This window comes from Onychomys torridus, chromosome 8 (assembly GCF_903995425.1).
Source record: "Onychomys torridus chromosome 8, mOncTor1.1, whole genome shotgun sequence".
Classification (NCBI taxonomy): domain Eukaryota; kingdom Metazoa; phylum Chordata; class Mammalia; order Rodentia; family Cricetidae; genus Onychomys; species Onychomys torridus.
In genome coordinates this window covers 43,131,167-43,155,154 of record NC_050450.1, presented here as the reverse complement: position 1 = coordinate 43,155,154, position 23,988 = coordinate 43,131,167, and the positions used below count along the sequence as shown (strand labels likewise).

The following is a 23,988-nucleotide window of genomic DNA, read 5'->3' as shown; positions in this document are numbered from 1 at the left end:
AGATGTCAGATCTGCTGGAACTTGAGTTACAGACAGTTGTTAGCTGCCATGTGGGTGCTGGGAATTGAACCTGGGTTCTCTGGAAGGGCAGCCAGTGCTCTTAACCACTGAGCCATCTCTCCAGCCCTCTTCTTTCTTTTGACTTACATACTTAAATAAATAATTAATTTTTGAGGCAGGATCTCCTATATCCCATGCTGGCCTCAACTCACTGTGTAGCCAAAGATGACCTTGAATTTCTGACGGTTTTGCCTCCATTTCTGGAGGGCTGGAATTATGGTGTGCATCACTTCCAACCAACCAACCAACTACACACACACACACACACACACACACACACACACACACGCAAACACGCTTCCCATGTGTTTACAGCTGGAGGTACTCCGAGGCTGAGGACAGTCAGAAGCCAGGACTCCTCCTGCCTTTGAACTTTTGGCCCCCAAGAGTTAGGAACAACTGGTAGCACCCATGTGCAATCCCATCACTAGGGAAGCCTGAGGCAGCAAGACTGCAAGATCAAGGCCTGCCTGGGCTACGAGAGTAAATTGGAGGCTAGCCTGGGCAAATTTAGCAAAGACTGTTACAAAGTAAAAAGTAATGAAAGGATGTGGACTATAGCTCAGTTATAAAGCACTTCCCAGCACCCCGAGGCTAGAAATGGAGGGGGGAGGGGGAGGGAGGGGGAGGGAGGGGGAGGGAGGGAGGGAGGGGGAGGGAGGGGAGGGGGAGGGAGGGGGAGGGAGGGAGGGAGGGGGAGGGAGGGGGAGAGAGGGAGACCCTGTAGGTACCCTCCCTTTTCTGAGGCAATGGAGATAACTAGTCCTTTCCCCTCCTTTTTTCCAGTGAAATGCATCCGCAGTACCCCAGAATATTTTGCTGAAAGGCTATTCAAGGCCATGAAGGTTTGTAGGGGTTAGTGGGAATGAGGTTGGGGGAGGGAAGCCTCTGCCCGAGCCCTCAAGACTGCTGGGATTTTACCAAACCCTTGGTGTCCGGTGACCAGAAAGAGCCTGCTCTGGTTTGATTTTTGTTACTGTGATAGAATGCTGTGACCACGGGTAGGGAGCAAAATTAAAAAAAAAAAAAAAGATTCTGACCAAAAGCAACTTAGGGCAGGAAAGGATGCATCGGCTCATACTTCCAGGACACTGTCCATCATGAATGAGGAAAGTTGGGGCAGAACTGAAGTAGAAATCATGGGGGACCTGCTTGCTGACGCACTCAGGTTCATGTTCAGCTAGCTTTCTTATATAGCCCAGGACCACCTGTGTAGGAAGTGGTGCCTTCCACAGTGGTTAAGAGCGCTGGCTGAGCCAGCAGTGGTGGCACGTGACTTTAATCCCAGCACTCGGGAGGCAGAGGCAGGCGGATCTCTGTGAGTTTGAGGCCAGCCTGGTCTACAGAGCTAGTCCAGGACAGGCTCCAAAGCTACAAAGAAACCCTGTCTCAAGGCAGAGGGGAGATACTGCCAGCCGCTGCCATGACAAGGCTATTGTGTACAGGCCCACTGCCTAGAGCAGGAAAAGGAAGTCTCCCCAGACCAATGACTATCAGAGGAAGCAAATGGAAAACACCAGGAGGTGGCACAAGTGTTCCAGGACATTGACAACAACCTATGTTTCAATTCTGAAGTAGCTACCACCACTACACAATTTATGATCTTATCTATCATTGCAAAAGAATTTACTGTGAGGAGAAAAGAACCTCTGCAATGAAGGAAGGTGACCGGTTTATTTTCTCAATGTGAATTACCACCAACCACCTCTACTATCATAGTTTATATCCCTTCAAACTTGTCCCAGGATTAGAAGTTTATATTATGCATGGTGTTTTGACTTTCTACTACCAGCTATTGCTATAATAAAAGATTTCAGCTTAAAAAAAAAAAAAGAAAAAAGAAAAAAAGAAACCCTGTCTCGAAAAACCAAAAAAAAAAAAAAAAAAAAAGTAATTAAAGCAGAGCAAAGTGGTACATACTTGCAATCCCACAGCTTGGCATGGTGGGGCAAGAGGATCAGTAGTTCAAGGTCATCCTGAACCTGGTCACAAAAGCACAAAGCCAGGCTGGCTGGTAAAGGTACTTTAGTTCAGTCCTTGGGGCCATCGTGGTGGAAGGCAAGAACAGTTTGCCAAAGGTTGTCCTCTGACTTCTACACACACTCCATGGCATGTGCGTACCCACCCACACAAATAAAGAAATGTTATTTTTAAAAGTTTTATGAATTGGAGATATGGCACAGGGGTTAGGGGCACTTGCTGCTCTCCCGGAGGACCTGAGTTCAGTTCCTAGAGCCTATATCAAACAGTTCACAACTGCCTGTAACTCTAACCTGATCCCATGCCCTTTCCTCTTCAGTCACCTACACACATATGGCATATATACAGATAGATACACAGATAAAATCAAAATAAAAATAAATCTTTGAAAAGTTTTAAACTATAAAAGTAACAAACAAACCAGAATATTCCTACGTTTATCAGACCATTTTAGAAAACACTTCAGTGGGGCTGGAGAGGTGGCTCCGTGGTTAAGAGCACTGGCTGTTCTTCCTGAGTCCAATCCCAGCAACCACATGGTGGCTCACAACCATCTGTAATGAGATCTGGTGCCCCCTTCTGGTGTGCAGGCATACATGCAGACAGAACACTGTAAATAGAATAAATAAACAATTTTTTTAAAAAAGAAAGAAAAGAAAAAGAAAACACTTTGGCATCTGTCAGTAATCTCTCCACATTCATAATGCTGATCATTGTGACCAGGCGGCTGGTTTCCCTCTAGGCATATTCCAAAGGACAGCATTTCCCAATCTTTCTCTCATATGACACAGAAACCTGTGACATTTCCTTGGCACATTAGAGTAAATGAACATTTGCTATGAGAGATCCAGGAACATGCGCACTATCCCAGCCCTTCTTGGCTATTCCAAAAGTGCAGAGTAGATATGGTCAGACATTCCCTGTGAGCGTGAGTGCTGTCCTTCATGCCCTTATGTCCTCCAGGGCCTGGGGACTCGAGACAACACCCTGATCCGCATCATGGTCTCCAGGAGCGAGCTGGACATGCTTGACATTCGGGAGATCTTCCGGACCAAGTACGAGAAGTCGCTGTACAGCATGATCAAGGTGAGCAGGCTCTGGGGGGTGAGGAGAGGAGCAGAGAGTTCCCACCACCACCGAGGTCTTGGGAACCTTTACACAGGAGCATGCAGGTCTTGAGCATTCCAAGAGCTCTTGCTTTAGGGCATTTTCCAGGAAGTTGAAACCCCAGGGGAGCTGGTAGCAGGAACAACTTGAAAAGAAGGCGTGGAGGCTGGAGAGATGGCTGGGCCATTAAGAGCACTGGCTGTTCCTGCTGCCAGGTTCAGTTCCCAGCACCCATCTGAGGGGTCACAACTATCTATAATTCTAGTTCTAGGGGATCTAATGCCCTCTTCTGGCCTCTGCAGGCACAGGTGGTACACATGCGTACATGCAGGCAAACACTCATACACATAAGTAAAGATAAATAAAACTTTAAAAAGTAAGGTATGGACTGGATCCTGAAGGGCTTGCAAATAGATTTAAGGACCAGGATGTTGTCCCAAGGGCAGTGGGTGTCCACAGTCTCTGCAGAGCAGTTCACTGAAGAACACAAGTGAGCATTAATTAGAGAACCCTAGAGCCCGCTGGGTAATTAGTACTATCTCAGGGGTGGCCATCCCATGAGGCCTTGCCAAGAGATCATAAGACATAGTAGTTTTATAGGCCGGCAGGGGAAAAGATCCAATTTGTACTCGTAAATGGTGTCTACAGAGGATTTTTATGGGTGTCATGCCCTGGACATTCCATGGGGAAATAAGTCTGGAAAAGTCCAGAATAAGCAAAGATGCTGTTGCACAGGGTCTCTACCCTAGAACTTCTCGTAGCCATTAATATTGTGAGGTCCATTCCAAAGCCTCAAGGACTAAGTCATCTACATCATCCTATTTGCTTGACTTTGACCATTTTCCGTGGGTTTGTTTATGGAACTGTACTTTCCTGAGATGTTTCCCTTGGATGTGATGCACCAGGGACAGTGGAATGCCAGGGCCATGGGAGGACAGCAAGTATCTCAGAATTCCAGAATTAGTGAAGTCAACGTGGTACTGAGTTGTTATTGCCGGAAATATTCATACCTCAGGAAATGTGGCAAATGACATACACCAGAGACTTGCTCCTTCTTCCTGTCTTTCCCAGAGAGCTGATGGCTGGATAGTGACCAGCCCCGCACTGTTTGGTGGCCTCAGCCACTGCAGGCAGGAGGAGAGGCAGGGCTGGTGTGCGTGTTCTGCCCCGCCCCCTCTTCTTGTCCAAGAAGACCCAGGGCTGTGTTTGAGGTCACCTTTCTTCTCTCCCCAGAATGATACCTCTGGTGAATACAAGAAGGCTCTACTCAAGCTGTGTGGAGGAGATGATGAGTAAGTGGGTCCCGGACCCCAGGACGGAAGGATGGCCTGACCCTTCTGGGCACCGTCCCCCGTGGATGGGTCGATTGCATGAGCCTGGGTCTCCTCTGAGGCTGGAATGCCAAACGAGGAGGAAAGTGGCCTTCGGCATTCCAATCTCTACAGTCTTGGGGTCTGAATGTCTGCACAAGTGTGGTCTACCATATGTGGAACTCTGCTGTGTGCACTTGGAAGTCAGTCTGCCGTCTGGACCAGGGATTAGAATTCAGGGGATTTAAACTGGGCACGGTGGCACACACCAGAGGTGGGCAGATTTCTCTGAGTCCAGCCTCGTCTATGTAGCAAATTCCAGGCCAGTCAGGATTGCGTAGTGAGACCTTGTCTCAAAAAATGAAAGGAGGGGGAGAGAGCCATGAGAAGCCGCCTCCCAGAAGGCCTGGTGAAGAGGACTGGCCTGGCTTCTTCCTGTGACCGCCAGTGCATTCTGTGGAGAGCTGGGGAAAGAGATGAGGTGGCAGGCAGGCTGCAGGGGCCCTTCCTGGAATATTAAACTAGGTGACTGCGTCATGACATGACGATATTTATACCAAAGGAATTGTGGGTGCTTTGACTGCCTTCCAGGGTTCAATGGCCAGTTAAGGAAGGGACACGAGAGCTTCCTATTGATTACACTCAGGCCACAAGACCACAAATCCTGTGCCCCACACACTGGCCCCTCCCATGCCCAGGTGCCTTGCAAAAAGAGATATGGGAATGATACAGCCATATTGGGCCCTTGGCTTATTTGAGAGGGGATTTGGACAGAAGTCACCAAAGGACTATAAGGAAGAAAGATGAGATTGAGGGACTTTCCCACCTGGGTCTGGGACCACCAAGGCTCTTGGGGAGAGCCCCACTGCACAGGTTAGAGGGAGCTCAAGAGAGGGCAGGAAACTCTCTGGACTAGAGGGTCCTCTGATGAGCTCAGGCTGGAGAAGAAATAAAGCCAGAGAGGTGTGCGTTGGTGTTAGGGGTGTGTGTGTGTGTGTGTGTGTGTGTGTGTGTGTGTGTGTGTGTGTGTTAGAATACATGTGTTGGGGTGTACACTGTGGTTTCACCAAGTGTTCCCTTGTGTCCTTGGGTTAGAATGTGTGTGGGTGTCTCACCCTGTGTTGGTTGTACTTGTGTGTGTTGACGGTATGTGTGCGTTGGGCATAAGAGTGTGCTGGAAGTGTGGAGTGTTGCCCTTGATGACATTCCCTCCCATCCTCTCCTCTCCCGAACCCCTCCATTCCAGTGCGGCTGGCCAGTTCTTCCCGGAGGCAGCACAGGTGGCCTATCAGATGTGGGAACTTAGTGCAGTGGCCCGAGTCGAGGTCAGACCCTCCCCACTTCCTGCTTGGCCTCTTCACCACTGCCTTCCACCTCTGCTTGCACCTTTCCCACTGAGCTGGTTGGCCCTCGGCTGCCCCCTGGTGGCCAACCTGAGCTGAGGCATCTTACTTCTGAAGCTTCCAGATCCTTGTCTTGGTTCTAACAGCTGGGGAAGTGTTCTCTGCCTGCTCTCTACTAACAGGGCTTCCTCCAGTGAGACTGGGCTGGTTCCATGAGGGCCTCTGCATCCTGGACCTGGCAGCTGGGCTTTGCATACTTGGCTCCCCCCAGAAGAGCAGAGGGTGCTCCTGGGTATATTACTACAGGGGTCAGGGATGTACTCCTGAGCACCCTCACACCTGGGGGTCCATGAAGGACAGGATGGAAGATTTCACAGAGGCTCCTGGCAAACCAATCTAGACACTGTCGGGTCCTCACCCTCCTCATGGCCTCTATGCCTGAATCTTTCAAAGGAGGGGCTTATACATGGCAGTCCTGGTGGCCTAAAGGCCCTTGAACTCTGATGTTCTTACTCTTCCCTAAATTTGAAGGCAAATGCTAGCACTGCAGATCTCAGGTCTTACGAGGAACGAGCTTGGCCTGGCAGATGGAGGTGCCTCCCAAGGCATTAAGTAACACCCCACCTCTCAAAGAGAGCCTACTCCTTTTCAGTTCCACCAGCCTTTCTGATAAGTAAAGAGAGATCGGCCTGGTGCCACACTGGTGCTGTACAGGGTGGCTGCCCTTCTACACAGAGAGCCAAGGGAGCTGGCCTAAAGTTCCATGGTCTTGGCAAGCAATTGCATCTTCAATTTGGTGACCTTTAACCTGAGTGGGGGCAGGCATTACATTTATTTTTATGGGTGATCATCTGTTAATGACATAGGATACATTCTTTCTAGTTTGTGATAGTAGATAAAGTATAAAATTATTTTTATCTCAAAACTGGGGATATAGCTCAGTAGAGTTTGCCTAGCAGGCACAAGGCTTTCAGTTTAATTGCTACCACTGAAAAATATGTTTTAACCTAATGTCTGTTATGTGTCAGGCACTTGTTAGCACAAGAGGATATAAAAGGTATACACAAACATTTAGACATGGTGGTGCATGCCTTTAAACCCAGAACTCAGAAGGCAGAGACAGATCTCTGTAAGTTCAAGACCAGCCTGGTCTATTTAAATGTACTTAAAGACGGATTTGTCGGGGCTGAGATGTTACTTAGTATGTCAAGCACCCCGCCCCGGAATATTCTAAATAAAACTGCTTAAGCAGAGATCAGGTGTGATGATGCACACTTTAATTCCAGCATTCAGAGAGGCGGAGGCAGGCAGATCTCTGAGTTTGAGGCCATCCTGGTCTCTTTAGGGAGGTCTAGACCAGGGAAAAGCTACATAGTGAGACACTGTCTCTACATAAAATAAAAATAAAAATAAAATACAGTAAAACCCCAAAACCACGTAAACAAAATAAAAAAGAAATATTAAGACAGCAAATACGGGAAGCAGCATGAGCGTTGTTGGGTAATGACTAAAATTTGCAAACTATTCTGCTTCTGAGTCTTTTGGCCTCCTTGGCTGCACTTGGCATCAGGGCACCGGGGTAGGGTGGGTGGGATGCTGAGGGGCCCCTGGGGACCGTTCAGCCTCCGGAGCTGGGACCGAGCTGAGTCCAGTTGTAGGAGCTGCCTGCCCTTCCCTCTCCAGCACTCAGCTGTCCCCAGGCCTGAGACTCTGCCCTCTCAGCCCTGAGCGGCTTTGTGTGCTGTGCCTCCTCCCCCAGGCTGCTTGGCTTGGGCCTCAGCCTGGACAGCCCCTGCCACTCTGCATGCTCCTCTCTGGACCTGGCTCCCCAGGGGCCTCCAAACCTGTGCTGAACCTCGTTCCTCTTCTCACAGCTGAGGGGGACTGTGTGTGCAGCCAATGATTTCAACCCCGATGCTGATGCCAAGGCCCTGCGGAAAGCCATGAAGGGAATCGGTAAGGGTGACAAGGACCAGAGAAGGTCCCTAGGCAGCAGCCTGGCAGGTTTTGGCTGTAAAGGGGCTAGACAAAGGGAGGGATGAAGCCTCCAGCCAGGCTCTGCAGGATGAGGAGGAGTCTGTGGGAGCTCCCTCCACCTCAGGTGGGAAGGAAGGATAGGAGAGTGTTTGGAAGGAACTTCATCGGAGTCTTTCCCGGACACCTAAGTCTCTGTCCCCCAGCTTCTGAGCAGGAGCCTGGTGTGGAAGAAAGTACTGATCATCAAGCTTCAGGTGTTAACTCCATAGGACTCTGGATAAGTCCTTAACAGCTCTGGGTCTTACTTTCCCAGTGTGTAAATGAGGTCCATTGACGTAAGAACCCAGATCCCCAGTGCTGGAGTGACAGCACCCCAATTGGTGGCTCCTCCAGGCTGCATTGGCTGACCATGGGAAAAGCCACGGCATGACTGGTCAGCTGCTTGCACCCAACTGGGCCTGTGCTTGGCAAGCCCTTGCTGGGGAGGAGAATGGGGGGTTGGTTTCTGTTGTCTTCCCTCCTCCCATATGCCCAGCAACAACTCCCAAGGGGTCTTGCACCCTCTGGGTCTCAGTGAATTCTTCTCATGAGAGTAATGCCTACCTAGCATCTCTGTGACTGTGAGGGGGGGGCGGGGGGGCGAGGGGGTGCTCTGAAATTAGATCCCTGGGTCAGACCTGAGGTTGGTGTTGGTGGCACTCACGTGACAGGCAGGCAGCAGGCAGTGCCCTAATGCCTTCAGCCAACTTATGCTATGCTTAGAGGGACTCCCTGGGAGCCACTGTCAGGGAGCTGAAGACAAAGGAAACACAGCCACTAATTATGCTGAGATTCCAACAGGGTTGGAAGGATCCCTTAGTGGTTACTCGATCCTATTCATGTTAGAGACATGGAAAATGAGTCCCAGAAAGAGAAAGGGACCTCCCCAAGGTAGGCAGCCATTGCCAGAGCCAAGGTTAGAACTCAGAGGCTCTGATACCCAACCCATTGCTTGCCACCCCAACTGCCAACCAGATGCTCATCACCCAGTGCCCGCCACCCTCCTGGTTATAGTTTTATCTTGTCCAGTAGCATGTCAGAAGAAAGCAAGGAGCCCACAGGGGCCAGGAGTCCACAGGGGCCAGGAGCCCACAGGGGCCAGGAGCCCACAGGGGCCAGGAGCCCACAGGAGCCAGGAACATGTGGCCACCAACCCAGGCCTTTACCCTGACAAAGACTGATGGGAACTGTCACTGGGGGGATGCTGGGGAAGCTGAGCCACAGAACCTCCTCTGAGGCATGTGGCTTTGGTGGCCCAGGCACTGATGAAGCCACCATCATCGACATCGTCACACACCGGAGCAACGCCCAGCGGCAGCAGATCCGGCAGACCTTCAAATCTCACTTTGGCCGGGTAAGGGGCCTTCCTCCCTAGTCTGGGTCTCACATCGTTACACCTCCCTAGTGAAGCTCAGCCTGCCACTGCCAGCTCTGGACAATCAGGTACCTGAGGGCTTCATGGAAATGAGCCCTCCCACCTGGTTGTGGCATCTTGGAATGTTCTAGCCTTGGGTCACTCTGTTCCCAATTCCTTGTGATCAGTGAGTGGTCATGTGTGTGAGATGGCTTGGTGGGGACGCAGTCAAAGATGATGGCATTTCTGTGTGGCTCTGAGACCGGTGTGACCTTGGGTCTGTCCTGGCAGGATTTAATGGCTGACCTGAAGTCCGAGATCTCCGGAGACCTGGCAAGGCTGATCCTAGGGCTCATGATGCCACCAGCCCATTATGATGCTAAGCAGCTGAAGAAAGCTATGGAGGTATGGTGCACGAACTGGAGAGTGGGATGGGGAGGTCTTGGAAGTCAGGTCAGAACTGCAGCGGACATGTCCTTTGTATGGACTTTCTAGGGAGCTGGCACAGATGAGAAGGCTCTCATCGAAATCCTGGCTACTCGGACCAATGCTGAAATCCAGGCCATCAACGAGGCCTACAAGGAGGGTGAGTGTGGGAGGGCTGGCCCAGTGCTGCTGGGAAACAGGGGGTCCCCCACCTGTCGGTATCAGCCTACAGCTCTGACCTACTGCCTCCATGACGCTGTGTAGGTGTGTGTGTGTGCAGGGATATGTATGTTTGTGGATGGAGACCAGGGTTCAATCTCAGGTACCATCCACCTTAGTTTTATCATTTGTGTGTGTGTGTGTGTGTGTGTGTGTGTGAGAGAGAGAGAGAGAGAGAGAGAGAGAGAGAGAGAGAGAGAGAGAGAGAGAACGAGAGAGAGAGAACATGCATGTGTAGGTCAAAGGACAACGGACAACCTGTGGGCGTCAATTCTCTCCTCCTACTGTGTGGGTTCCAAGTATTGAACTCGGGTCATCAGGCCTGGCAGTGAGCACCCTTACCTGTTGATCTAGGTCATTGGCCTCACCTTGTTTTTTGAGACTGGATCTCTTCCTGGTCTAAGGGTTGCCGGTTTGGCAAAGCTGATGGCCAAGGGCCCCATGAACTTCCATTCTTCCCCTCACCAGCTATAGGATGACAAGTAGGCACTACCATGCCTGTTTTGTTTTGTTTTTGCCGCGTGGGTTTGAGGATCCAACTCAGGTCCTCATGCTCCTATGGCAAGCCCTTTACTGGCTGGGCTGTCTCCCCAGCCCTTCTCTGGGGCTTTAACAAACCTGTTAGTGTACCCAGCTCCGCATCTAGGGAGAGTTGCTGTCCCCAGGAGAACAGAGTCCTGATGGTAGAAGACAATTTACATAGAATTTGGGGAGCAGAGAGAGCATTTAGCCTGCTAATGAGAGGGAGGGTGGCTTCATGGGAATGGGGCCTGAACAGTTGCACAGGGACCCGCCCTCAGAAGGGTCTCCCCTGCCTCATTATGCCCTGCACTGCTATAGTCTTGAAATCCTTAAGCTTTAATCAAGTGGCCCTGGACTGTCAATCTGAAACACTGTGCCTTCTGATCAGACCTCAAACAGCTGTCTTTCAGCAGAGCTTTGGGAAAACAGCCATTTTAAGTGTGGGGGGGAGGGCACGATATACTTTGGGATTCAGTGGCTGCTGGGTAGGAGGGATGGTAGAGAGTGAAGGAAGGTAGGAAGGTTCCACTAGAAGGTGTTGAGGGCGGGAGGTATATATAGCTCTAGATCCCTGCCTAGCATGCACAAGTTCCTGGGTTCAATTCCCAACAATGCACCAAAATGAATGGATAATGAATGGGAGAGGTGGGGAGCTGGTGCAGGAGTGTGGAGGGGCAGGCACCAGTACAAGCTGCCTCCAGACATCAGCAGGAAGATAGATAGATACTGGAGACCCTCAGGAACTGACGGCACACTCCTTCATCCCCACCTTCCTGCTGACATGGCCCTGGCTTAGGTGTGACTCTCTCCAAGCCTCCCAGCCTGCAGCTGCTCACACCTTTCTTCCTATCTCAGATTATCACAAGTCCCTGGAGGATGCCCTGAGCTCAGACACATCTGGCCACTTCAGAAGGATCCTCATTTCTCTGGCCACGGTGAGTGAATTCATGGTTCTGAGGTCCATTCATCCACAGACTACAAGAGAGCGTGCCCCGCCACTCATCCCCTTGCCTCCTTGGGGTTCCACCTCAAATTGCTGTGTTCCCCTTTTTTGATGTTTTGTTTTTTTTTTCAAGACAGTGTTTCTCTGTGTAGCCTGGCTGTTCTGGAACTCAGTCTGTAGACCAGGCTGGCCTAGAACTCACAGAGATGCACCTGCCTCTGCCTCCCAAGTGCTGGGATTAAAGGCGTGCACCACCACCACCACCACCACCTTGTGAGAATTCCTTTTTGATGGTTGGTATTATGACTTTTTTGGTCTCTTTTGTGTAGGCCAAAGCCACATGAGTCACTCTGTCCTGTGATCCTATAACCCAGGGGCCACACCATGTGGCCTACTCTGGAATTGTTTCTTTGTTTTGTTTTGTTTTGTTTTGTTTTTTCCAGAGCTGAGGACCGAACCCGGGGCTTTGCGCTTGCTAGGCAAGCACTCTATCACTGAGCTAAATCCCCAACCCCCTGGAATTGTTTCTGTGTTGCAAAAGATGCAAAGGGGTGCCAGAAAGTGGCTGAGCAAGACCCACAGGTGACTGAAGGGTACAAGTGGGGAATGTCTGGGGACTGACTTCTCGATGGTCCTGTGTGTGACAGGGGAATCGCGAGGAAGGAGGAGAAAACCGAGACCAGGCCCGGGAAGATGCTCAGGTGAGACTCCCGCCCATCCCCACTGGACAGCTGGCGGGTCCCTGCCAGGCAATGGCTGTAGGTGGGGCAGGCTCCTGGCTGGAACGTGGCTGGTTTGACTGACAGATGCTTAGGTCAGACTCCTTTACTGCCACTCATGGAAGCGAAGCAAATGCTTGAGGGTTTTCAGAGTCGACTTGGAAGGGTGGAGCTTGCTTCCTGGCACTTCCCGTGTGGATAGTGGGACCCTCAGAACTGTAAGGCAATCGTAGATCACCCAGGTTCAAACCTCTCAGCCTACACTGGCAAATGGAAGTCCAAGAGGGTGACTGATTTCTCAAACCACACAAGCAAATCTGGCCCAGGGAGAGCTGACCCAGAAGGAATGGGTTTGGAATCTTGCTAGGCAAGAGGCCTGCGAACCAAATGTCTGGGTTTCCTGTCTGAAAAATGAGACCAAAGTCAACAGGAGTGACTTGGCAAAGTGTAGCAAGCTCCTGAAGGCTGGTGCTGCTGCCACTCACCGATGATGTATCCCAGGTACCCTGTGTCCACTGATGACTAGATACTGCCGAATAGTGGCAGGGGAGGGGTCACCAGAGTCCTGGATGCTCTCTGCTTCTCAGGCTTCTCTGAAGCTGTGCTTAGAGGCTGGGCAACCCCATGTCATTTCCCCTGAGGAGCACTGTGACTGTGTAGCCCCCACTGAGGTCCTCACTACTGTCCCCATGGACCTGAGCCAGGTCTCCATCTGTTCCATCCCCACCTGCTGCAAGAGCTGTCCCATGTTGGAGATGGGCATAGATGCCACCAACTGTAATGCTAGCACCCTGTCACTAGAAAGAACATTGACAAACCCAGAGTCCCAGCGGTTGAACCCCCAGCTTCACCAGCAGACATGGACTGAGACACCAGTGGCAGCTCAGCCATCCCTAGGGTAGCCTGATGAAACTGAAATTGCAAAGTTGGGCACACCCCAGCACTGGGGGGCACAGGGGCTGGGGCAGGAAGAGCAGGAGCCTAGCCTCAGCTCCCAAGGCCCTGTCTCCCAAAGAACAAAACCCCAACAGCCCCCAAACTCTCTTTACAATTTAGAAGGTGAGCCCTTTAATGCCCTTCTGTGTACCATGTTGTTTCTCCTGGGGAGGAAATCATCCTTATCCTGCCCACAGGGACAGTTTCTGAATGGCTTCAGTTTGATTGGCACTCAGGTCCAATTATCTCCAGTCCAACTTACACAATACCCTCCAGGACCCAGCACCATTATCTCCAGTACTCAGCTCCTTGCTCAAGAGACTGTGGTCCAGTTGCCCAGTTCTTTCTGAAATACAATGTCAGAAGCTTCAGGGTCCCAGTCAACAGGTGTTTTCAATTATATTCAAGTACAGATGTTCATAGGAGCTAGCCGTGGGACAACCTCACTGTTGTTTACTGAACCCACATTTCACATACACACACACATCCAATAGGTGTTTATTTAGTATTCATGAGCAGCCTCTGGGTGTAGCAGGGGGCTTTTGATCTTAGGCTTCACCAGCATCCACCCTGTATCCTGACATCATCTCTAGGTAATGCTGGTACCTGGTGCCTGGTCTGCCTTGGGTGCTAATGGGGCAGTGGTGGTCCTGGCCCAGTGACTACTTTGCAAGGGAAGAGGAGAGAGAGAACCAGGGTGGAGGCAGTGGAGGGATCTTTTGAACCATAGCCCTGACAGAGGCTCAGTGGCTTCTCCATGAATAAGGATCAGATCCTGGTACAGTGTCAGCTCATTTCCTGACAACTAGCAAGTTTTTGTCTCATAAGTAATATGCATGCTTTCATAAAACTTTAGAAAATAGAGCTAAAGACAAAAAAAAATCTTACTCCCGCCCCTCTAGTCATCACTTAATATAGCTATTCAAATTGGGCTTTGTTTTTGTATATATGAATAAATAGTTTCCTGCTTATGGCAGTTAAAATAAGCAGGCAGAATAAACCTCCCCGTAATCCCAGCAGAGGCAGGCGGCGCCATGCAAGGTCAACGCCAACCTGTTTTTGCATAGTGAGTTCCAGGACTATCAGAGGCACTATTGAAAGAAAGAAGGGGGAGGGGAGTGATACATAGGGGTCAGAGGGCAGGTTGGGGGTGGTCAGAGGGCGGGTTCAGGGGTCAGTTCTCTCCTTCCACCTTATCAAGGCAGAGTCTCTCCTGTCTAAGCCCTGCTACTGGCCCTGCAAGCTTGCTCTGGCTCTCCCTGTGAGAGTGTTGGGATTACAGATGTGCACCACTGCATGAGTTCTGGGGATCAAACTCAGCAGGTTTTCATGGCAAGTGCTTTGACCGGCTGAGCCATCCCAGTCCGGCCTGAGTTAATCATTCTTCAGTGGCATCCAAACCCATTCATGTTGCACATCCACCACTATTACCCTGCCCCCTAGAACTCCTAACAAAGCTGACACTCTGAGCCCGTGAGCCAGTGGCTCCTCACTTCCCCACCCTCTAACCCATAGCAGCCTGCTTTCTGTCTCTGGACTTGACCCCTCTGCCAGCATCAGTTAGGGGCTTGTCTGCTTATAGCTGGTTTACTTCACCTGGCACAATGCTCCCCCATGATTCAGTGAGGTGATTGAAAGCCTGGGGTAGCCCATAAGCCTTCTAAATGGGAGCATCATGGCTTGACATTTAAATCAAAGTGAAATAAAATATTTCTACAATGGGGAATATGATCATAAAATTCCAGGATGGGTAAAGGAGCCACCTAACTCTGGCCTCATGGAGAGCCACATCATCCATGTATGTACTACCTGGTGAATATGAGTATTTTTTTTCTCATCTAGATGAAAGAAGTGCATACAATGCATATATGCACATATGGACTTATGTAAATTGTGCAGAGAAGTCTTGTTTTTATGGTGCTGGGACTCAAACCCAGGGCCTTACTCTATCTTAGCTTCTCCCCTATCCCAGGCTTAACCTTTTTTAAAAAACAAAAAGTGTGTATGTGTTTGTATGTGCACGTAAGTGCAGTGCCTGCAGAGGCCAGAAGAGGGCAGCTCCTCCTCTGGAGCTGAGGTTATGGGCAATTGTGAACCATCTGCCCTGGGTTCTGAGAACCAGACTCAAGTCCTTTGTTAGAGCAGGACCTGCTCTTATCCACTGAACCTTCTTTCCAACCACCTTAATTTTTTTTTTTAAAGCTTCATGGGACCTTGAACATGGTATCATCTTCTATAATCCCATAACTCAGAAGGCAGAGGCAGGAGGATGGCTGTGCAGTTAAGGCCTACCTGGGCTGCTATTTGGTGAGCCCTTGTCTCCACAGAGAAGAAAAGAAGCCAGGTGTAGTTGTGCATATCTGTAATTCCAGCACTCAGGAGGCAGAGGCAGGTGGATTTCTATGAGTTCCAGGCCAGCCAGGGTTACATAGTGAGACCCTGTCTCAAAACTAAATAAATAAAACCTGGGATCTTGGTCTATGCAGGAGAATATGAAGGTTGGCAGGATGTTGGGAAAGGACTAAGGTGACCGTTCAGGTACATGGCTTTATTCCCAGACATTCTGGGTTAGAGCATCCTGGCTCACAAAAGTCCTGGCCACAGTGTTCGCTCCATAGGCCATTCTTCTCCACGGGCTCCTAAGGTGTAGTGCCCACCTATGCCACATGCCTGTGACTCCTAGACCTTAGCTGCCCTGCCTTTCTGTCTGGGACCTGAGGGGCTAAGGTGACAGAGTCTGATAGTCTTCCACTCTGAGTTCTAGCCCAGAGATTAGAGAAAGGATGTGCCCCCCACAGCCCTTCACTGGGACCCTGGGGTCTCTTGGGACCCCTGCCACTCTGAGTCAGGCTTGGGGCTCCAGGGTCCTCCGGCCGCTCACCTTGGCCTCTGACTCTTGCCTCCCCTCTCTCCCTCCTCTCTCTTCTCCCCGCTCTCAGGTTGCTGCTGAGATCTTGGTGAGTGTTCTGTTCTTCACGGGGATGTACCAGCGTCTGAGTCAAGTCCTGCTGAGCTTGGGCTGGGCTGAGTGGGACAGGATTGGGCAACAAGTGGGGTCTTCCTCACAGCTTCTCTCTCTCCCCTTCCGGGCCTTTTAAGGACTTCCTTTTAAAAGGACCAGGTGTGATAGTGCATGATTATAATCCCAACACGTGGCAAGTGGAGGCAGGAGGATCAGGAGTTTAAGGTCATCCTCAGCTTCATAGAGAGTTTGAGGCTAGCCTGGACTACACGAGATCCTGTCTCAAAAAAAAAAAAAAACGGGAGGCGGGAGCAAAGCAAGTGTTTCCCATGCTTTAGCCATTCATCTCTGGCTTGATTTATGCTATATAATCACAAGCTATGGTTGTTGCCTTTAAATTGATTCATTATAATTTTCTTTTTTAAACCCAAAGTGGGTTTTTAAAAGAGATTCCAAATAGGATCATAGCTAGCTAGGGAACTGTGGAAACTTTTATATGGTAGAATAAAATGTATTTGCCCTTGACCCCAACTGGGGGAAACTGTCTAGGACATTTTTGCTTGTTCACACACGTGTCCATGCTCCCCAGAGGGATTCTCTGGTGACTGGGTAGACGTACCAAGTCCCTATACCCAGCTGCAGTCCCATCTCTGGGTCCTGAGGACTTCAAAGAGAGATGGAATGACCACTAGGCTCCAGAGTTGAGAAGAGAAGGGACCAACCTCAATCCCCTTGGAGAGCTGGTCTAACCCCACCCTGCCTGCCTTGAGCCTCGGCAGAGACAGACTAACCGTGGCTTTCTCATGTCCTCCTCTACTCCCTTGCCCCAACTGCGCTCTGCAGGAAATAGCGGACACTCCCAGCGGAGACAAAACATCCTTGGAGACTCGCTTCATGACCGTCCTGTGCACCCGCAGCTATCCCCACCTCCGCAGAGGTGAGCCTGCAGAGCCCCCACCCCTTCCAGTGTGGCAGTGGAAGCCCCAAATCTGACCTGAGCCTCCCAGCCTTCTCCTTACTCCAGTGTTAGGGGACTCCAGAGCCCGAGCCTGTCCTCTGCCAACTCCCTTCCCCACCTTACAGAAGCAAGTAGAACACCTAGGATAAGGAATGAGCAGCCAATTTCACCTCAGAAACATGCAGTGTTAGGGATTCTGAGGTGTGCTGTCATGGTCCATTGGTGATGCTTGCCAGGGACAAAGCAGAGAGGGGTGAGGTTGGCCCAGGACAGGCCACCACAGCCGTGTGCAGTGGCACTCCTGAAGTCCCCGGCACTGAGACTTTTGCTGCCTCACATGTATCTGCTCAGTCCTTTTCAACACTCAGATACTGGGAGCTTGATGCTCCGTTGCCTTGACTCCAGCCCCCCACTTATCAGCTGTGTGGCTGAGCAGATGACTGAGCCTCTGTTCCTTGATCCCCTTATCTAAGAATTGGGGTTTTAGTTGTACCTCACATGGTTGCTAGGATACCAAACCTACAATAAACATAGTCAGCCTGTGTAGGGCACATAGAGCCTCTTGGATGTCATTTTGATTATTATATAGTAGGCACCATCCCAGCCTGTCGGGGGGGGGGGGGGGGGGGGGGAACCCAGAGAGGAAGACCACCCTGGGTGGTCCAGGCATAGTTCCTTTTACACATCAGCCTGGGATCACAGAACTTGCCAAGCCCTGTGGCTATTGGCTAGACCTGGAGGTGCTGATGTGGCCTAGTTGGCTCCAAGCCTTATGACAGCCCTGGGGCCAGAACCTGCCTGTCACCTCAGCCTTACCCAGTGCACAGCATACACTGTGAATGTACTGTGAGCATTCATGGGGTAGATCAGATGACCCTGCCCAGCTGGTGTTCACCTCTCCCTCACTTCTCTTGGCCAGTCTTCCAGGAGTTCATCAAGATGACCAACTATGACATAGAGCACGTCATCAAGAAGGAGATGTCTGGGGACGTCAGGGATGCATTTGTGGCCATCGGTAATTGGCAGGCACCAGGGGAAGGGGCTGGGGCCTTGCTGAGAATGTGGGCAGGTTCCCTAGAGGAATGTAACCTTAGCATCATCCTGGGAACTAAACACTGTCTCAGATCACCTCCCCTGCCAAGGTGTGATTGTGGGGGACAGGGACAGCCTGAGGACATCTTCAAGGCTCTGGGGCCAGGGTGAGTAAAGGGCATTCCAGGGAGAGGACCAGGAGAGAAGAGAAGGGCAGTGCTCTGCAGGATTGGAGCGTGTGTGTGTGTGTGTGTGTGTGTGTGTGTGTGTGTGTGTGTGTGTATGCACACATGAGATTCACAGGATATGTATAGTGTGCAAGATGCCTTCATTCACAGGGCACACACTGCATGTATACACTAAGACACACCTTAAGCATGTTCTCTCATACCACATTCTGCCGCCGAGCTACCACCTTTTTTGTTTTTTTTATTTATTTATTTTTTTCCTTTGGTTTTTCGAGACAAGGTTTCTCTGTGTAGTTTTGGTGCCTGTCCTGGATCTTGCTCTGTAGGCCTGCCTCTGCCTCCCAAGTGCTGGGATCAAAGGTGGGCGCCACCGCCGCCCCGTGGCTTTTTGGTTTTTAGTTGCTTGTTTTTAGTTGCTTGTTACATTGTATTATTTATTTTGTGTGTGTACACATAAATGCACGTACAGGTCCGTGCATACCATAGAATGTGTGTGGAGGTCAAAGGAACCAACTTTATAGAGTTAGTTCTCTCCACTATGTGGGTCCTGGGGATTGAACTCCAGTCCTTAGGCTTGGTTTCAAGTCCATTAGCCTGATGAGCCACCTCACGGCCCAAAGATCTTGACTTTGAAAAAGTCTCTTGGCCTTTTGGGTCTCATTTCTCACTGTGTAAATATGGATCCATACAGAGCTAAGCATGATATTGCATCCTGTACTCACCTTATTATACCAGCAGGTGGTGATAGAAGGCTTTCAGAGTCTCTCTATCCACTGCAAAATGCATCTTGAATTTCAGGAATTCTAAAATGTGAAGGAAAAGTGTTTAAGATTAGATAAATGGAGGTGTTGCTTACAATGGCTCTTTACCACCTACAGCAACACCAGAGAGGCAGGACAGAGTAGCTATTGGAAGCTGGGCAGCTAAGTAGGAACTGCCATGTGATTGCTGTGTGTTCCTGGGAGAACACAGAGCCTGTCTCAGCTTCTGCACTCTGTGACAGGACATGAAAACTGGCCTTCTACCCAGTCCTCAAGTGACACAGAAGTTGTTAGTCACACACACACACCTCACCCCTGCCTCAGAACATCTCTAGAATCTGAATTTCTAGAGTGGAGTCTAAAACTTGGGTTGTTTTTAGGTTTTTGTTGTTGTTTGGGGGTGGTGGTGGTGGTGGTGATGGTGTGTGTGTGTGTCACATTTGTATGGTTGCCTGTGAAACCCAGAAGAAGGTGTCATATCCCCTAGAATTGGAGTTAATAGGCTGTAGTAGTAAGTGGCCCAAATCTGGGAGATCTGGGAACAAAACTTGGGCCCTCTGGAAGAGCAATAAGTACTCTTAACCCCTGAGCTATCTCTCCAGACCCAGAAACTCAGTTTCTAGCCATCTTCTCACATGCTTTTAATGCACTCAATTGGTGGCCCTGCATCCAGCATCCCCTAGCCGACCTCAGTCAGCTTCAAACATCATCACTGTAGGAAAGATGCAGCACATGACAGAGAGATGGACATAGGGACAAGAAAAGGGAGTGGCACCATGGAGGGGATTAGAGCAACACCTCTGAGCAAGGCAGGTTAGCAGTGACCTTGCAGACCCAGTCCGTTGGCTGCAGTAGATAGAGAAAAGCCCTGCCCCGGGTCTGATCGGCACACAGCCTCTGACCAGATCCCCTGCTTCTCTCTCCTCTTCCCTACAGTTCAGAGTGTCAAGAACAAGCCTCTCTTCTTTGCTGACAAACTGTACAAGTCCATGAAGGTATGGCATCTGACCTCTTCCTGAGCACCGTCTTTCCCAAACCAACAGGCACAGATGTGCACCATCCCCCAGATGAGGACTTCAGGCTGCTGTTTCCCCACTTTGCTATTTGTCAGCATCTGCCTTTGGCCCAAGGATAGTCTTTCTCAATTGGGGTGATTTTTATACCCCTCCACCCAGGGATATTTGTAATATCCAGACAAAATTTCTGGCTGCCAAAACTTAAAAGAGTATTTCTGTTGGCATCTGGTGGGAGTAACCAGGGATGTTAATATACCCTGTTGTACACAAGATGGATCCCTATATCAAAGAATGACCCAGCCCAACTGCTTGAGAACTCACTCTGTGTCAAAGCCTGAGCCTTGTCTGCCTCTGACCACAGTTGACCCCCATGGCAGTGCTATGGGCCCATGGTAACCCCCTTATTTCCTAGAAGAACAAAGACAGTAGAGGGCAGTTAAACTTGGCCCATGTCTATATACCTGATGAGTGGCAGAGCTGCAGGGAGAGAAGAGGGAGCCCTGGTGCTCACATATTCCAGATCCTGTGTTAGTTTCCAAGACTTTTGTAATGAGTTTCCCTAAACTGAATGACAAGAACATAATCTCTGGTTCTAAAATCAAGGCATCCGTAAGGTCGGTTCCTTCCCCTCTTATCCCTCCCCTGCCTCCTGGGGGCTGCCAGGAGGCCCTTGTGCGTCTTGGGTTTGGCTGTATCACTCCAGCCTCCGCCTTCATCTTCATGTGTCCCTGTGTCCCTGCTCTCCTTAGCTGCCACTCCGTGGGTTTAGGGCCCCAATCCAACATGACTTCATTTTAACCCATGACAATGGTGTGTTACTTAGCTTTCTATCTCGGTGGTACAATATCTGGGAGGAAAATCAAATTAAAGGATGAAAAAATGGATTTGGGCTCAGAACTTCAGAGGTTTCAGCCCATGGTCTTCTGGTCCATTGCTTTCGAGACTTTAGTGATGTAGAATGCCATGGCAGGGAGCACATGGGAGAGCAGAGCTGCTCACTTCCTGGTAGCCTGGAGCAGAGAGGGAGGAAGGGACTAGGGACAAAGTACATCCTCTAACACCCCCAGGACTGACTTCACCTTCCCCCCTTCCCAGTAATGCCACCAGATTGTATATACATCAGTGCACTGACCTGTCGAGGAAGTCGGAAACCTTAAGATCCACTTCCCCAAATCTCTAGCTCTGAACATTGCACTGGGGACCAAGCCTTCAGGGCATGAATTTGGGGAAGGATACATCCTCCAAACCACAACAACACAAAGACTCTGTTCCCAAGGTTACATTCTGAGGTTCCAGCAGGATGTGAATTTTAGGAGGGCCTGCTCAGCCCACACAGGCCCTCTGCACCTCTCTGTCTGGCCAGTGCTCAACACAAGGGAGTTTGATTGTTGCTGTCTGTGGAAGACACAGAGAGTTTGATTGGTACTTTCTGTGGAAGACACAAGGGAGATTGATTGGTACTGTCTGTCTGTGGAAGATGGCAATGGAATAACCCACTTGGTTTGGGAGGGCAGAAGCAACAAGCAGGCAGACATCTGCTGACCCAGCTCTGCCTCGCCCTCATGCCCCATGTATCTCTCCTTCTTGACTCCACCAGGGTGCTGGCACAGATGAGAAGACACTCACCAGGGTGATGATCTCCCGGAGTGAGATAGACCTGCTCAACATTCGGAGGGAATTCATTGAGAAATATGACAAGTCCCTGCACCAGACCATTGAGGTAAGGGAAAGGCTGTTCAGTGGGCTCTTGGATTACCATGTATTCAGGGAACGGCTAAAGGGAGACCTGCCTCGGTGTTTTTGCTATGAAAATATTTCTTTTATTTTATGCGTATGTGTGTTTGCCTATGTGTAAGTCTGGTGCCCAATAGAGGTCAAAAGAAGGTAACAGGATCCCCTGGCATTGGAGTTGCAGAGTTGTGAATTGCCATGTGGGTGCTGAGAACTGAACCTGGGTCCTCTGCAAGAGCCATCTATCTCGCCCCTGGTTTTTACTTCTTGTAATTTTATTAAAGTATAGTTTACAGGCTGGTCAGGTGGTAACATTACCAGCACTAATTGTGGTGTTAGTGATACTAAAGTTTAATTTACATACCACAAAATTGATCTTTTTTAAGAACACAATTCAATATTTATTTTTTATTTACTGATAGTGGGGACTGAAACACATGCTAAGTATACACTGGACCACTGAGCTATAACATCAAACCTTCTTAAAAAAAAAAAAAAATTTTTTTTTGAGACAGGGTCACTATACTGCCCAGGCTGGCCTTACAGTCACTTTGTAGCCCAAGCTGATGTTGAACTTGCCATTCTCCTGCCTCCACCTCCTATTTGCTGGGATTACAGGTGTGTGATACCAAACCTGGTTCATACAGTGCTAGAGATCAAACCCAGGGCTTCATTCTTGGTAGTTCAGTCTACTAACTGAACCACACTCCCTAGCCCCTCTTTTAGAGTTTTTATTTGTTTATTTGATGTAGTGCTCTGCACTGAAGCTAGGCCTTCATGCATCCTAAGTGAGCGCACTACCAATGAGCTATATTCCCAGCTCTGAATTTTCCAAGTAGCCATGTATCCTGTAATCTGGAAGTATCGATAGGTCAAGGTCATTCTTGACTATATAGTGAGTTGGAGGCCAGCCTGGGCTACGTGAGACCTTGTCTCCAAACCAAAAACATTATAAGTAATAGAAGCCCCTTCTAAATGGAGATCTGTGCCACTGGGGAGGGTCTGGCTCCCTGGCCTGACTACAGACAGACCCCTGTGGTGTATCAGGGTATGTGGTGTTTACCAGCTCTGTTGCTGGCCTGGGCCTTGGTGCAGGGTGGCTCTCTCAGATGATGGTTATAGAACAGTGGGCACCAAGGGCTGAGGAATGTGCCTGGCTTCCTGGGGCAAGATGGAGGCCTCAGGCCCTTCAGTGGGAAGCTGCAGGGCTGGCCGGACAGGAGCTGGGATGGCAGATGGGATCCAAGCTGCTCCCAAAAGAAGAAGAGGCACTATGCCTTTCAGCTCTGCTGGGTCAGGTTCTAAAGGGCCAATTCCTGGAGGTACCGGGTGTGTGTCTGGAGAGGTCTCGATGGCCTTGGTACAGCAACTGGGTTGGTGACCGAGGTGCTGAGGGTCATGTCTAGGCTGATGGCCACTAGGAGGCTGGGGGATTTGGACCAGAATTCTTCCTTTCTCACTCTGCTTTCTCTCTGCCCTGTCAGGGTGACACCTCTGGAGACTTCCTGAAGGCTTTACTAGCTCTCTGTGGTGGAGAAGACTAGAGCTACCGGTCTTGGTGGCCCTCTGCCAAGCAGTGGCCAGCAGCACCAGCCACCGTGACCTGACCAAGCCATCGTTCCAGCTTCAGAGACTAAGGAAGGAGGGGTGAGGGGTGGAGTTGGACTGTCATTCAGCTGGGCCTCTCTCTAGCCGTCCAGGGTCCCGGGCAGTCCCTTCTGTTATCCCTCCTGCTCATGGCTGAGTGGAGAACCACAGCCATCTATCACATTCACCCCTGCCTCCCTTCTACCTCCTCCTCAGCCCTCCCTAGCTTCCAGCCCTCGACATAACCCCTGCCCTGATTCCAGCTTTGTCACATCTCAAAACATACCCAGCCTCTGGCTATAAAATGAGTGATGTGTGTGCTTTGAAGGGCGGGCTGTGGTGGCTGGTGCCAGGCGAGCATTCTGGGATAAAGGAGATAGATTAATTTGATAGAGTGGTGAACTTCCTCCGCTGTCACCATCCAATCTGCTAAAGTACCGAGTGAGGAATTTCCATGCCCAGGTTTCACGACACCCTGGGCTTCAGACTTTGGGCCCTTCCTTTCCATCCTCTGGCCTCAGTTTTGTTATCTGCAAAATGAGAGGCCAAAATATCTTGGCTTCCCTTCTAACTCTGACCTTGTAGACTGAGCCTGCAGCTTGAATCTTATTCATTCTTTTACAAGGGGAAGAAACGGGGCTAAGGAGATATAGTTCATTTAAGCAAGTTCTGTGCACGCATGCAGACCTGAGCTCAATCTCCAGAACCCATATTAAAAAGGCTGGGTAGCCACCAGGCAGGGTGGCACATGCCTTTAATCCCAGCGCTAAGGAGGCAGAGGCAGAGAGATCTCTGGGTTCAAGGCCAGCCTGGGATCC

At 50.2% G+C, this 23,988-nt stretch overlaps 1 protein-coding gene across 2 annotated transcripts in view; it reads left to right on the top strand.

The window, feature by feature from the left end:
* The window catches only part of Anxa6 (annexin A6), a 51,303-nt gene extending 27,743 nt beyond the window's left edge, over positions 1–23,560 (top strand). Inside the window, exons 11-26 of one of the 2 annotated variants that reach the window (XM_036196303.1) lie at positions 847–905; positions 3,004–3,126; positions 4,381–4,439; positions 5,704–5,782; positions 7,675–7,756; positions 9,076–9,170; positions 9,462–9,575; positions 9,666–9,756; positions 11,193–11,272; positions 11,928–11,981; positions 15,875–15,892; positions 16,741–16,834; positions 17,775–17,870; positions 19,773–19,831; positions 21,450–21,572; positions 23,068–23,560. In XM_036196303.1, coding sequence (XP_036052196.1) covers positions 847–905; positions 3,004–3,126; positions 4,381–4,439; positions 5,704–5,782; positions 7,675–7,756; positions 9,076–9,170; positions 9,462–9,575; positions 9,666–9,756; positions 11,193–11,272; positions 11,928–11,981; positions 15,875–15,892; positions 16,741–16,834; positions 17,775–17,870; positions 19,773–19,831; positions 21,450–21,572; positions 23,068–23,127 — 1,286 coding nt within the window. In that variant the 3' untranslated portion in view covers positions 23,128–23,560. The remainder of the gene's footprint in view (positions 1–846; positions 906–3,003; positions 3,127–4,380; positions 4,440–5,703; positions 5,783–7,674; positions 7,757–9,075; positions 9,171–9,461; positions 9,576–9,665; positions 9,757–11,192; positions 11,273–11,927; positions 11,982–15,874; positions 15,893–16,740; positions 16,835–17,774; positions 17,871–19,772; positions 19,832–21,449; positions 21,573–23,067) is intronic. The other variant, XM_036196305.1, reaches the window with a different exon arrangement.
* The last annotated feature ends 428 nt before the right edge of the window (positions 23,561–23,988 follow it).